The following is a 14,499-nucleotide window of genomic DNA, read 5'->3' on the forward strand; positions in this document are numbered from 1 at the left end:
GGAGGTGGAGCTTGCAGTGAGCCGAGATCGCGCCACTGCACTCCAGCCTGGGCGACAGAGTGAGACTCCGTCTCAAAAAAAAAAAAAAAAAAACTGTATCTCCCCACCCACCTCATGTTATTCAAGAAATGTTGGTGTTGAATTTCTGTCTTCTGCTTCTGAATTGGAGAAAATACCTGTGTGGCCTCTAGAAAACAAATGGATTTAGTTTGGGGCCATTCAGGTTTACATTGTTCAAGTCTCATAACAAATAGCAATATATACCCATAAGCTGGGGAGCTATAGAGCTAGATAATCTGAAGCTGAGATCTGGAAAAGCCCACTGCCTTATTCTAAAGGTTGCTGTGGAGATGACTTTCTGAGGCAGGGTGAGTAGTTGAGGAAAGATGGTGATAATACTTCAGAAGGACCAAGCCTCAATTTTGATAAGCCTTAAAATCTACAGATTTGATAAACATTGCTGCATATAGAGATATCACTGCTAAGAAAGGAAGAAAACCATTTGGGAGGTCAAAGCGAGAGGATTTCTTGAGGCCTGGAGCTCAAGACCAGCCTGAGCAACATGGTGAGAACCCCATTTGTACACAAAATAAAACACATTAGCTGGCATAGTGGTGCATGAAGTTCTAGCTACTTGGGAAGCTCAGGCAGGAGGACCACTTGAGCCCGAGAGTTGGAGGCTGCAGCGAGCTATAAACACGCCACTGCAATCCAGCCTAGGCGGCAGAGTGAGACCTTATCTCAAAAAAAAAAAAAAAAAAAAAAATTTATATACATATATATATAATTAAAGCCTAGATTTCTTAAAGTGTTTGCCACAAAACAAGCTAATTTAATGTACATATTGAGGATTGTGACCTATTAATATATGAACCCTTAATATCTAGCACATGCTTAACATATACAGTTGACTCTCAAAAATGTCTGTTGAATTGAATTATGTGAGGAGTTAGATAGCAAAACTATTCTATTCGCTGATAGCTAATGTCTTAAAAAAAAAAAAAACAGAATAGGAAGGACTCAAATCTAGAGATATATTATATCCTGCCTGAGTGCTCAAAAATATTTATTTGAATGAATGAATGAATAAATTAATGAAAACGTGGCACCCAAGTCCTGGTATAGTTCGGATGTATCTGCCCTTTTAGGGTTAAAACCTCACATAGCACATACAGATTATTATTAACTAAAAATATGAAAAAAAAAAAAAACCCAACCAGATCACATTTACTTTCCCTCCACACAGCTGAGCTCCCAATGGAACAGATTACACTCCAGAATGGAAGCCCTGTCATATTAATGATGTCTCCCTGTGTCATACTAAGGGTATGAACCCACAGAACTTCCTGGATCCAGTGCTACTTGCAAGAAACCAAAGCAGTCAGCCTTCAACAGATTTGAAATCTTGTAAATCATTTAGGGGTCAGAAATGGAAGGTTTTTATTTTTATTAGATTATTTTTGCATTAAGCTTAAATTTTCTAGAATTAGCAAAAGAGAATTTTTAATGCCTTTCCTTTTCTTAAAAGGAAAAATATCTGAAAGCAATGCAAAAAATAACTAGAAAATTCTATTTATTTTAGTCTTCGTAGAAATAAGATCCTGGCCCAACTCCAGCTATTAATTCTATTAAACATACACAGAAATTCGATGATATCTGTTCTCTATTATATACATATAAATGTTTGACTTATAGTAAGTCTCAAAACAGACAACTGGGAAAAGTTGATAGGAAATAATCAGGGACTGCAATTGCCTGCTGGACATTACCTCATATATAGCTCACTATAAAGAAAGACCATAAAGCATCAAAATGTATCTGGGTCCAAATGGGGAACACATTGAAGCTTCTGATTGCTAAAGTCTTCTCAACTTCAGCACAGTAGATACATTTTGAAGCATCACAGCTGTTGACACGGCATGGTACAGTACTAATTTTGTGTTTACTATATTGTTGCACAAGTTTTCTAGACACACAGTTAACAAAATTAGTATAAAGATAATACCATGTTAACTGCTGTTGAAATCCCATGGAAAATATATATATATATATACACATATATTTTTTGGTTCTCTTAGCTCAGAACAATTCGTGAGTTTTAAGTCATTTACCAATCTTTATGGCTCCACTTACCAACCTTTAAGCTCCTCCATGGGTTCATCCTTTCTTGATGTCATTCCAGCATACATTTCCTCATGTTCCCACCCTCTGTGACTTTCATAGCTGCCACTGGCTGCTACACATTTGCTGCTCCAGTGGTAAGTCTGGGCATCTGCTTGCCCAATGTTAAGTCATATACTGTGATTTCTTTGTTAGCTATCAAGAGACTGACTTAAAATTTTTGTAGGATCTTATTGCTCCTTCCATGGGATTTGATGCTTTCATTGATATAATATTTATATATGTATACTTATACATATATAGATATAAAATACACACATTAACATACTATAATCTATATATAAAACACATGTATAATCACATATATGTATGTATTGTTTTTTGCAAAAGAAAAAAGCAAGCAAAACAAGACTGACCTGACCTACCTGTACTCGGCTCACATTCAACAAAGTCTTCATCATCACTTGAACATTCAGCAGATGAAACAAGATCATCTGATGTTGGCTGTTTATGTCAAAGAGAAAATAATGGGGTAGGGGAAGAGAGAGAAGAGAGAGAGATAAGGAAACTAATGAACAAAGACATCAAAGATTTATCACTGTATCCCATCTCCCATCATTATGATTATTTTTCTAAGGAGGGCATACTGTAGGATGAAGAATTCTTAACTACTTGTGGCTGAGAATGACTCTGGGTCTAGACCGTCTCAGGGGGGTCTTCCATAGAGCTGAGTGACCCAAGGTGGCTCTAGGAGACTTAAGCCTAACCCATCCCCATAAATGACATTGTGCAGCCTTACTTCATTCTGATTTTGAGTTTTAAGAATCAGAAGGACAGGAGAAGGGCTGTTGTAAAGGATGGGCAACGTAAGAGTGCAAAGCAAAACAGACATACATTGTGGCTTTGAGAGAGTTTCAATCCTTATGGTGTTTGGTCTCAAGTGTATGCAGTGGTAGTTGTGCATCTATAGGCTGGCATAATTAATGAACGCTGTGGAATGCATTCTCTTAGGAACAGCATAATGGCTTTTATCATTAGCAAGAATTCCTTTATGTAATTGCTGCAATAGCTGAATTGGTAATGTGGACCAGTAGCATGATACCACACAACCGTCCCTGAACACAGGTAAGGCTGTTCCTGAAGAGAGCAAAAACAGTTCTGACTGCAATAATAGCAGTTCAACTTGAGGCACCTTTTAAATTCTGAGTCTTGCAGAAACTCCCCAATCCCAGGGAATCTATTACAAGAAATATAGGAGACTGAGTATCAGCTGTGAGAAGAGCCCTCCATACAGTAGGTGAGATGACTGCTTTCTGTATTTGCTACATATTGCATGCACAGTAAATATTGAATGAATGAATCTACAGATCTTATGCAAAAAACAAACTTTTGGCCTACTATGTGCATAAGAATACTCAATATATTATAGTTCAATAATGCTCACTTATTTCCCCTTCTTCATGTTACTAATATTTACTGACTTGTCAATCTTCCAATTCCCAAATGTACTAAAGTCTGGATCCAAATTCAAGAGGAAGAGTTAATAAACCATTCTCCTTCTATTGAGCAATTACTACAAGCCAGATGCTGTCCTAGACATACATATACATACATACATATATATACACACACACTTTTTAGTTATAGTTATTAATTAGACACGATTCTCACAACCATCTTTTGGGACAGGGATGACTATTATATGCCTAATTAGAATTGCAGTTGTTTGTGGCTTGCAATAGGCTTCTTTATACCTGGTCTTACATTATGGACAGAATTATGCCCCCTCAAAATTCATATGTTGAAGTCCTACTCTCCAGCCCCTCAGAATGTGACTGTATTTGGATACAAAGCCTTAAAGAGGTAATGAAGTTAAAATGAAGCATTAGGATGAGCCCTAATCCAATATGACTTGTGTCCCTCTAAAAAGAGGAGAGTAGGACACAGACATACACAGTGGGAGGAAGGCCATATAAAGACACTAGAAGATAGTCATCTACAAGCTAAGGAGAGAGTTCTCAGAAGACACTAATTCTGCTGACACCTTGATTTCAGGCTTTCAGCCTCCAGAATTTCGAGGAAATAAATTTCTATTGTCTAAGCCACCTGGTCTAGGATATTTTGTTTTGACAGCCCTAATAAATGAATACATATGACAGCCTTTCTACTCAGGATTTCCAGAAAACATCCTTTTTTTAAATAGACATCCTAGGTATAGAATTACTGGACCTCAAAGAACTGGAAAAACCACATTAGATAATTCATTGATTTAATTAAAATGGCAGAGAAGTGCCCTACACAACAATATTGATCTTTATTCTACATCTGAAAGGGGTATAGTTCAACCCTTGCTCCTCAAGACTAGCAGGAAAAAAGAATTTTTATTTTTTAAATTTTATTAAAGTTTCAAGATACATGTGCAGAACGTGCAGGTTTGTTACATAGGTAAATGGGTGCGATGGTGGTTTGCTGCACCTATCAGCCCATCACCTAGGTATTAAGCCCCCATGTGCATTAGCTGTTTATCCTGATGCTCTCCCTCTCCACACCGAAAAAAGAATTTTTAAACATACTTAAAAAAAAACAAAAACGAAAACAAAAAAAACGCTACTGAATTGTTCATTTCAGTTCCAGCAACTGAAACTGGTAGTTACATCCTGGGGGACTGTTATTTGTGTTAGAGACATGGTAAGCATATTCCCTTGGTGTTTCCTGCTGACAGGGGACCCTATAATAGCTCCACTTCTAGTTACTTAGGGAAAGGAGCTGGTAAGTGGGAAAAGAGTTAACTGTTCAAATAAATAAGGCAATTATAAGAGGAAAACACTACTTTGGAAGGACCACAATCATTGTTTAGTAGTTTTTAAGCATGCATTCTTTATAGGGGCAATGTCTCACAGCAAAGGCAGGAAAGGTTGGTTTGGGCTCGGGGACAATCTTAAATATTACAATGGTTTGTGACCCTCCAAAAGGCCACAGTTACATAAATGAATATATAGTATATCTTTGGAATTGAAATGTTGTAGGAAAAGGGCAATTAGGGGGAAAACTTATCTGAAAAAACTCCTTAGGGTGGTGGCAATAAAGAGGTTGAGAATACACTGCTAAAGTGTGTTCAGCTGGAAATTGTTAATGATTTGACTGTAAGGGCCTTGCAGAATGGCCCGGTAGGACTTTGGTCCATAGTATTGAGTGAAAGCTGGTGAGTTAATGAAAATCTAATGAGCTCCTTTCAAGAACTGAAAGCCTGGCAATAAAGTTTAAAGGCCATTGAACAAAGGTATAAAAAGCAATGCATAACTTCAGTAGAAACCAAAACATATATTAACATAATATTAGTTGAATCTTTAACTCAGAGGAGACATCTTCATTTGCATGGGCCAAAAGAAGAAATGTAATTTTTTTTTTCTTCAGAAAAAGGAGTAGACTCTGAGGTTGAAAAGATACTTAATGTCTTCCTCTCAGCTTCCTTGGCTTTCTCTCATACTAAGTTTCTCTCCCCTGTGGTTTAGGTGACACCATCCCTAGCCCCACTCTCCCACCTCTTCTCCACCTCCAATTCCATCCCAAGAATGGGCCCCTAATCCCCACTGCAGACCCCACACATCATCTTTCACTTTCTGACCCCCTTTTTCCACCTTTAACCCGCTCTGTGCTCCACTTTGCCCAAAGATTTGTTTTCTGTTGATCTTCTATATGAGTACATACGAATACAATGTTCTTCCCAGGCAACAGAACCACATTTTACCAGTAGCTCCTAGCAATGGTGCCCAGACTCAAAGGAGTTTGAAGGGGAAATGATCCAGCAATGTGTCTAAGAATGGGCCTGGCCCTAGACATAGCACAACCGTGAATCCCGACTCCTCCACTTAGATTCAGAAAGTGACCTGGGATGTGTGTGTGTGTGTGAGTGCACACACATCACGTCACTTAGTTACTTCACTAAGTAACTAAATCAATTAATCGACATCAGCCTCTCAATCAAAGTAATTCCAAGCCTGATAGCCACTCCTAATTTAAATAAATTTGATATCTGCCTATGTGCTCTATTTGTTACAATTTACCCCACATTAGAAGTGTTCTTTGTTGCTGACAATTCATTACTTCCATTTTATGGTACACATACTATTTCTAGTTGTACCTGCCATGAGGAGTAATAAAGAAAAATGTACTCATAAAGAGCTTAAACAATCATTCAAAGGTGATCTGTTTTCAGTGGCTGTGAATCTAGACAATCTGTGTGGGTCTTATATGAATTCAGTTCCTTCCTTTCTGTCTTTCAGACCTCATCATTACCACTTAGAGGTACAGCCAACTGAAACTCCCAAAGCAGTTACAAACATCTCAGTCCCTCTTTGCCTGTTTTGGTAACCAGTGTTTTCCTAGAGAACCTGGCATTAATTTGCAAAAAGGCTTAGAATTAGGAATGCTACACTTAGACTTTTTTTAAACTACTTTTGTCCCTAACATCTAGAAAATCCAACCATTACACACCAAGGCTTTTGGGTGATATGAGCGGCTTAAGATCATATCCTAAATTAATGGCAATTGGATTCAAAGATACTTTCAGAAAACCCAGGGCTTTCTTTTAGCAGTTCTTTTTTTGTTGTCGTTGCTTTGGTTTTTTCAGTCTGTGTCCTTTTTCAGATGTAAGCAAATGCAGGATCTGATGCTGAACCTTGAAAGAAAAGGCACACTTCTTTGATTGCTTTCCATGGCTTGTACAAGAGGTTTCATGTTGCAGATATACTCAGACTCAGAATAGAATTGTTATGAGTAGAACAAATCTGTGGACCTCTGCCTTTTAATAAAATGCAGTAGCCTTAGGCTGCATGTGTGTGTGTTTTCCCATAATTACAATCATTGTCCATAATTACTTTTAATTACTTAGAAGAAAGAGCAGTTAGTATGTCTGCAAAGAAACAGATATCTGGACTATCTAGAATCATGCCTACTAATAACATTTACCACTTAATAAACACTGGCTACATTTAGGCTTTGTGCTGAGCTGTTAATTCATAATAATTTAGTATTCACAGTAACCAAGGGTATAAACACTTGTAGTGAATTGCTATTTTTAACTGCCCACCATCCATGCTCCTTCAGGAAATAGTATTGCTTTAGGAAACTCTTCTATCCATAGTTACGTTGGGAATGTTTATCAAGGTGCCTTCAATGTCATCTTCACATTTTTTCCTCTCACAATGATTGTCTAAGGCTCTCATAACTTTCAATGGCTATGCTTAAAGTGTTGACATATGACGGTTCCCCTATGTCAAATACCAATATTCTCTACAAGTTATTCAAGGAAGAATTTTTTTAAAAATCTATGACCACCCACAAACCAAATAATTTTCACAGTGGCTGGGCTGCTAGATTTACTGTCGGTGGTATATGTCATCAGGGTGCTTTTTTCATTCATTCATTACTTTAATGAATCTTTTTCAAACACATATGTGTCAAGCACTTTAACAGTTATAAGGGATAAGGCTACAGATAAGACACAGTTCCTGTGCTCTGGGAATTCACAGTCTGATGAGACAGGCAAGTAAACAGGCAAACTTGACGTAGTAAACCGAATGCTCTGACAAGAGGAAGCATTAATGTGCAAAGGGAGGAAATAGCACGAAAGCAGAGAGCATGTGGGAAATGAGCCCTCAGGGACAGGCAGTGGTGAGACAGGGGAAGGAAGTGAGGATGGGTGGACTGGAGAAGGAGAAGGGCATTTCAGGTGAAATAGTATTTGCAAAGGCTTAGAGGTCTAAAACACGGTTTATTTATACACCCACTAGTAGTACAGGATGACTGGAGGGAAGGGATGGACTAGAATGACAGTGTGACCACTACTTGAGCTATGTTGTTGAAAACTTAGATAATGAGCATGAGTTTAATGTCCTGCCCTATCAGACTTCTCTTCTTCCTCCACTCCCTGCATCTCACCAGTGTCATCTGTCCCATTTGGTTGGAAGCTACTACATATGGTTTATAGAACATGTGTATGAATATGACTGCAATGCAGTTTCACAATGCATATTAAGCACCTTACCTTGCTTTCTCAAGGGGAGAAAAATATTCCTCTGCCCTTATATATTAGCCAAGTCCTATATGAAAAACAATAATTCATACTACTACATGTTAAAATATGTATTTCATATTTTTAATCCACGTGTTGAAATTACTTTGTTCTGTGTTAGGACTCATAGAACTAAAGATAGGTATTATAATAACTTTCAATAAAATATCTCTCTGGCAGGAGCCCTATATATTCCTTTCCTGGAAGATTTTTTATTGCATTCATGTTCTTTTTTTCCCCCTAACAATGTTTATTGAAATTACCTTAGAATAAAGCTGGGACAGAAGAAAGCTCAGAATTCTGTCCACCCAAGTAAATTTATGGGTATATTTACCTTCCAATTCCCTAAGTTTCACAAATCTGACGTATTTTCCTCCAGTGAGTTATTGCTTCTATAATCATTGGCTTCTAATTATGTACTCAGAAGGGTTTTACCCTTTCTTGGCAATGGTTCTACACTGTTCTTCGTTATTAATCCATTTTTGGGCATGAGAAAAGTGTCTACTGCTGTGAGCTGTGATCAGAACTGCTCAAGACCGTTTCACTCTGTCCCCTCCTTACTGCCCAACTGCCTTTTGTAACTTCAAATTCCACCCTTCAGCTCTTCATCTTACACTGGTAATAGGCTAATCATTTTGAGGGATAATCATTTTTCCCCACCCATCTCCTTGGAAGCACAGTTATTTGAGATTAAGTATGAGATAAAATAAGTCCTGCCACAGAACAGCTTTATGAAATTATAAATAACACACTCAAGAATGATGATCTCCTTTCTTCCAGTGAAAAAGGAAAAGGGAAAGGCCCATAAATATTCTGAAGCCCCACAGAAAACAGCCATACATCTCTGCAGCTGCTCCATGCTAAAAAGAATTAAATTCCTTTAAATGCTTGCTGTTTTAGTTCTTTCCCCTCTATACCTTCATTCTGAGATGGAATTGGAGCTCTGAGTATCTCAGATGAGAGAGGAACCATCTAGCTTCATTATGAATGTTCATTCTCTATTTAAATACAATCTGCCTGAGAGAGTTTTTCAATTGCCTAATACCCGTTGACTCTAAGTAAACCTAAAACCTTTAATGAGATTTGAAAAGTTTGACCATTTTTTAAATGTATCTATTAAGCTTTTCTTTACTAAATTGTTGCCATCACAGTCTCATCTTTGATCAGTGCTAATACCCACACATATAACTGGATGATTTTTTTTTTTTTTTTCCTTGAGACAGGGTCTCTCTCAAGTCACCTATGCTGGAGTGCAGGGGTGTGATCATGGCTCACTGCAGCCTTGACCTCCCTGGGCTTAAGTGATCCTCTTGCCTCAGCCTCCGAGGTATCTAGGACTATAGGTACATGCCACCACACCTGAATAATTTATTTTTTTTGTAGAGACAGGGTTTTGCCATGTTGCCAAGGCTGGTCTCTAACTCCTGGGCTGAAGTGAGTCACCCACCTTGGCCTCCCAAAGTGCTGGGACTACAGGCATGAGCCACTATGTCTGGCCAATGATTTTTATATTTAATCAAAAATAGAAAAAACATAAGAGCTTGGGACAGCTTGTTAGAAGCCATTATCTCCCTCTCTCCCCCATCCCCCTCACTCACTCAATTTAAGCCCAATACAGAAACAACCTCACACTGTGGTAAGATTGTATGACTGTGATACCTATACTCTTATTTCATTCTGATTAAACGTCCCATTTATAGTTACCTTTGAAAGCCACAGACATTGTTATGATAAAATGAAACATAAATGACTTTAACTTGTCATACTCAGGTGTGAAAGATGGGGGCATCTCATGAAGCAGGTCCTGAATGCTGGAGGTGAAGGGAGAGAATTCTAATCTTGTTAAGATACTATCTAAGGTGACCCTTGTATCCTACATCTATGAGCTTAAGTATTTCGATTGGAACAACACCCTGTGAATTTTAAAACTGTCTTACAAGGTTTATGTCATGGGTTCTTCCAGCTATTACTTTCCCCTCTTCCCTCTACCTACTCCTAAAGATAATCACTTGCCAAGATATGACTACATGCATAACTTACTTGCTCATATATCCATGAAATGAGAAAGCTTTAAAGAGAATCGCCCTGAGCTAAAGATATTGCATTCCGTCTGACCAAAATTAGGTTATTGGAACAGAGCTCTCTAAAACTGAATTAAAAAAAAATATTCTGGATATATGATTTTATTTACACCGTACTGACATTTGCATTGACCCATTCACTCACTAATTTCCTTGACAAGTGTTTATTAATTGCCTATGAAGTGCCAATCACTGTGCTTGGGACCAGGCTGACCTGGTCCTTGTCCTCATGGACTTTATAGACTACTGAGATTTAAGCCAAGTCAAACCAGAAAACACTGATTAGTTGCCAAATCATTAGCTATAAAATCTTAAAATTAGTGTTGGGCTCATAAGCGTCACCCAACAGTAACAATGATTATTCATTGTCACTGAAGACAGCAGACTACATAGGAATTCAAGCAAATCGTATCGCCCACTCCCTAAAACCTCTACCCATCCTCAATAGCCAGTATATTCTTTTTCTTCTTTTCCACAATGCATATACTAGAGCAGGATAAAGAATGACATGACTTATAATAACTTTTGCTAATGAATTAGTCTTTAAGGAAATCCCTTTGCAGACTCGAGATTTAATTAGCAGTAGAAAAACCAAGCTAAGCTTGGCCAAATTTTGTGCCGAGGATTGGGATCCTTTATTTCTATCCTTGAGGTCTTCTAGGATTATATAAATAAATGTGGTGCAGCAGTTTAATTTTTTTCCCCCACTTTTAAGATTTTTCTTCTATTTGCTCAAAAAGGGAAGAGTAGATCAAGAGAGAGGGGAGGGAGGAAGGAGAAGAGAGTGGGTGGAAAAGGGATTAATCTGTTGTTCAAGGCAGGCTGACAGAGGGAAGAGGAGTATCGAACCACAGAAGATTAACCAAACTTCAATGTACCTTCCCAAAAGCAGGAGGAATGTAATGCTACGTGGTGTTCCACTGATAAGCAAATCCCTCTAAATCCTTTCAATTTATTTCTTGGCCTGAAGAAATTACATATTATTTAGGAGACAGAAAAGTAAAATAAATAAAATCACCCACCCAAACCACACCATTTTTAAGAATCTAGATTGGATGCCTGTTGATTACATACACATAAAGGCCTGGCTTTGATGGCTGCTCTTCTTTCTTATTGGTGCTCTCCTCTCTAGGACTGCTAATCAGAAAGGCTTGGCTGTGTTTCCACTGTCAGCTCTTTTGTTTTCACCACAAATCCTCATTTTGAGTATTTAAGGTCTAACCATTATAAGAGAAATTTAACTGACACTCCAAAGACCAAATCTACTTTTTTCCCTCCCTTCTTCCCTTCCTTTCTTCTTCTTTTCCTCCCTCGTGCCTTCCCTCTAAGAAAGATGCAAGCCCAAGAAGATGTAAACACAAGAAAAGAGTGCTTGTTAGTACATCCCAAAACTTACTATGTGGCACAGAAAACTTATCCAGAACAATCAAATGCAATGAAGTGAATATAAAATACAACTTCTAGAAATACAAGGCTATCTTTTCCTTATTACACTAGGAAAAAAAAAGTATATCCCACTCAGCCATGTAATATAATGTTAGAAAAGTCAGAGACAGGTGTTACAGCAATAGCAGAAGTTAAAGCAAGTTTTGGGTATTTGAAACTGGACTTAATAAAATAGGGATTTACAAGTGATAGTGATCTGCAGCCAGTAAGTTTGAGACAGAACTATGAAGGAAAAATGAGAGTCAATTTGAGAACATGGTATGAAGTCCCAGTAGAGGAAAAATGCAAAGGAGGTCAGCTTTGGATTGAGAATTTATCCTATTCATGCCTAGAAGAAAATACCAACCTCCCACAGAGAAATGTGGGAGGATGGGTTCCCATAAAGCTGTATGATTTATATAAAAAATCTCTAGATAGGGAATGTCTTCAGGTGCTATTAAATTGAGAAGTTCAGAAACCCAGATGGGCCCATTCAACCCCAGAAGTCACATCCTTACTCCCAGGCTGCAATTAGTAGTAAATAGATCAACCCATCTTAGATATTGATTCAAAATAATTTACAAAAGCAAACACAACAGAACTTCTATGTGGAAAGAGATGACATGAATTGTTTCTCACTTCTGATAGACAGTGAGGTTAACAATTTTCCCCATTCTAGTTCATAAACAGCAACACTCATTTGCTGTCAAAATGCGTGTTGGAAATACAGTAGGTGTAATCACAGGCATGAGATCCATGAGGTCATCCACGGGGTTTTTTGCTCACAAAGACCCTTTGCTAGGTTGTATGCTCTGCTCTTACCATCTTGAAATTCCTAATTATTTATCTCTGCACTTGTGTTTTGTAAGTGAAGTTCAGTGGAACAGTGGGGCATGAAAGCAAGCAGAGAAGATACATGCAATGTGTGTGTCCACTTCCATTCCTTGCCACTCATCCTCATATAGTGTTCCTGATGCCCCAATGGCACAGGATCCTGTGGACTCCCCACATATAGGAGTAATCTGAATCAAACAGCTTTATTTGAATTTATCCCCCAATATTTCTCCTTGGGAGGTTGGTATTGTCTTCTAGGCAAGAGTGACTAGGGTAAGTTCTCAGGCCAAAGCTGGCCTCCTTTGCTTTTCCTCTCTCCGGATTCTATATCACGTCCTCTGTGTAATAGGGAAGGATGTTATGTCTACTGGCTGAGTAGGAACACTGACATCCCCAGGAGCTCATGCTCTCGCTGTGAACCAGTAGTTGCTTAGAAGACAGAGAGAAGGCAATGGCATTCCAAGAAACATATCAGGAGAACCTGTCACATCCTTTCTTAAGTCTCTGTATCAACCAACCATTTACAGTAAAGATGATGACATGAAAGGGAAAGATAGTGGAGACCTCTTCTTGTTCTTTTTTTTTTTTTTTTTTTTTTTTTTTTTTTTTTTGAGACACAGTCTCACTCTGTCACCCAGGCTGGAGTGCAGTGGTGCCATCTTGGCTCACTGCAACCTCTGCTTCCCAGGTTCAAGCAATTCTTCTGCCTCAGCCTCCCAAGTAGCTGGGATTATAGGTACCTGCCACCACGCCCTGCTAATTTTTTGTATTTTTAGTAGAGACGGGGTTTCACCATGCTGGCTAGGCTGGTCTCAAACTCCTGACCTCGTAATTTACCTGCCTCATCCTCCCAAAGTGCTGGGATTACAGGCGTGAGCCACCTGTCCTCTCTAGGATTGCTAATCAGAAAGGCTTGGCTTGCACAGGGCAAGAGACCTCTTCTTTTTGGTTCTACCTGATGCATCAGTAGGCTGAAGTTAAAAAGTGTGGGTAGAATGTGCGTGCATCAAGAAGTGAAACAAAAAGCAGTAAGTTACTTTTGGATGGCATTTCCACTCTTCCAATAAGAACAAAAGACACATGCATATATGTGCTATGACATACAAATTGTGTTATTTCATTGTTTCTGCATTTGAGCTGAATGCTCTTATATCTGGATTTAAAACTGGCATTGTACACAATATAAAGATGAATGGTAATATTCATGCTAATTTACATTTTTATTTACTTAAATGTCATTCAATAGCAAATAAAAAAACATAACAAATGGACTATTGAAGAAAGGGCAAAGAAATTCTATTCTAGCACTTTTAACACTTTTTTTTTCTTGATTTTTGGGCAAGGGACCCCTTAGTTTTATTTTGCATTGGTTTCTACAAATTATATAGCTACCCCTGAGAACAGTTCTGAAAAATGATTTTGAACAGGCCAAAGGAGTGTGACATAGTTTCAGAAACTCAAATTATGACAAATAGATTATGTTCCTGAAACCGGGTCCCTCGTGCTTCCCTCCTAGCCTCATGACTGTGGGTCTTAACTAGCTTTATTCTCTCAAAGGTACCAGGAGGAAACAGCACTAGTATTCCTGTACTGGTGTGGCTCTTTTTTTTTTTTTTTTTTTTTTTTTTTTTTTTTTTTTTGAGACGGAGTCTCGCTCTGTCACCCAGGCTGGAGTGCAGTGGCGCGATCTCGGCTCACTGCAAGCTCCGCCTCCCGGGTTCACGCCATTCTCCTGCCTCAGCCTCTCCGAGTAGCTGGGACTACAGGCGCCCGCCACCACGCCCGGCTAATTTTTTGTATTTTTATTAGAGACGGGGTTTCACCGTGGTCTCGATCTCCTGACCTCGTGATCCGCCCGCCTCGGCCTCCCAAAGTGCTGGGATTACAAGCGTGAGCCACCGCGCCCGGCCTGGTATGGCTCTTTTAATGCACATGCTCCCACCCTAACTCCCCTCTCTATCTGCC

The 14,499-nt window shown here is 38.7% G+C and overlaps 1 protein-coding gene and 1 long non-coding RNA gene across 23 annotated transcripts in view; one reads left to right on the forward strand and one right to left on the reverse strand.

Annotated features, from left to right (window-relative positions):
• Positions 1-14,499, forward strand: part of LOC129487602 (uncharacterized) — a 242,626-nt gene that overhangs the window by 106,308 nt on the left and 121,819 nt on the right. The gene's annotated exons all lie outside the window — the stretch shown is intronic.
• The window catches only part of NRXN3 (neurexin 3), a 1,686,195-nt gene that overhangs the window by 57,677 nt on the left and 1,614,019 nt on the right, over positions 1-14,499 (reverse strand). For 12 of the 21 annotated variants that reach the window (XM_055288598.2, XM_055288597.2, XM_055288602.2 and 9 more), the window contains one exon: positions 2,547-2,625. In XM_055288598.2, coding sequence (XP_055144573.1) covers positions 2,547-2,625 — 79 coding nt within the window. Of the gene's footprint in view, positions 1-2,537; positions 2,626-14,499 lie in introns of all 21 variants that reach the window. The other 9 variants (XM_055288594.2, XM_055288599.2, XM_055288595.2 and 6 more) reach the window with 1 other exon arrangement.

This window comes from Symphalangus syndactylus, chromosome 8 (genome assembly GCF_028878055.3).
Source record: "Symphalangus syndactylus isolate Jambi chromosome 8, NHGRI_mSymSyn1-v2.1_pri, whole genome shotgun sequence".
In the NCBI taxonomy this organism is placed as follows: Eukaryota; Metazoa; Chordata; class Mammalia; order Primates; family Hylobatidae; genus Symphalangus; species Symphalangus syndactylus.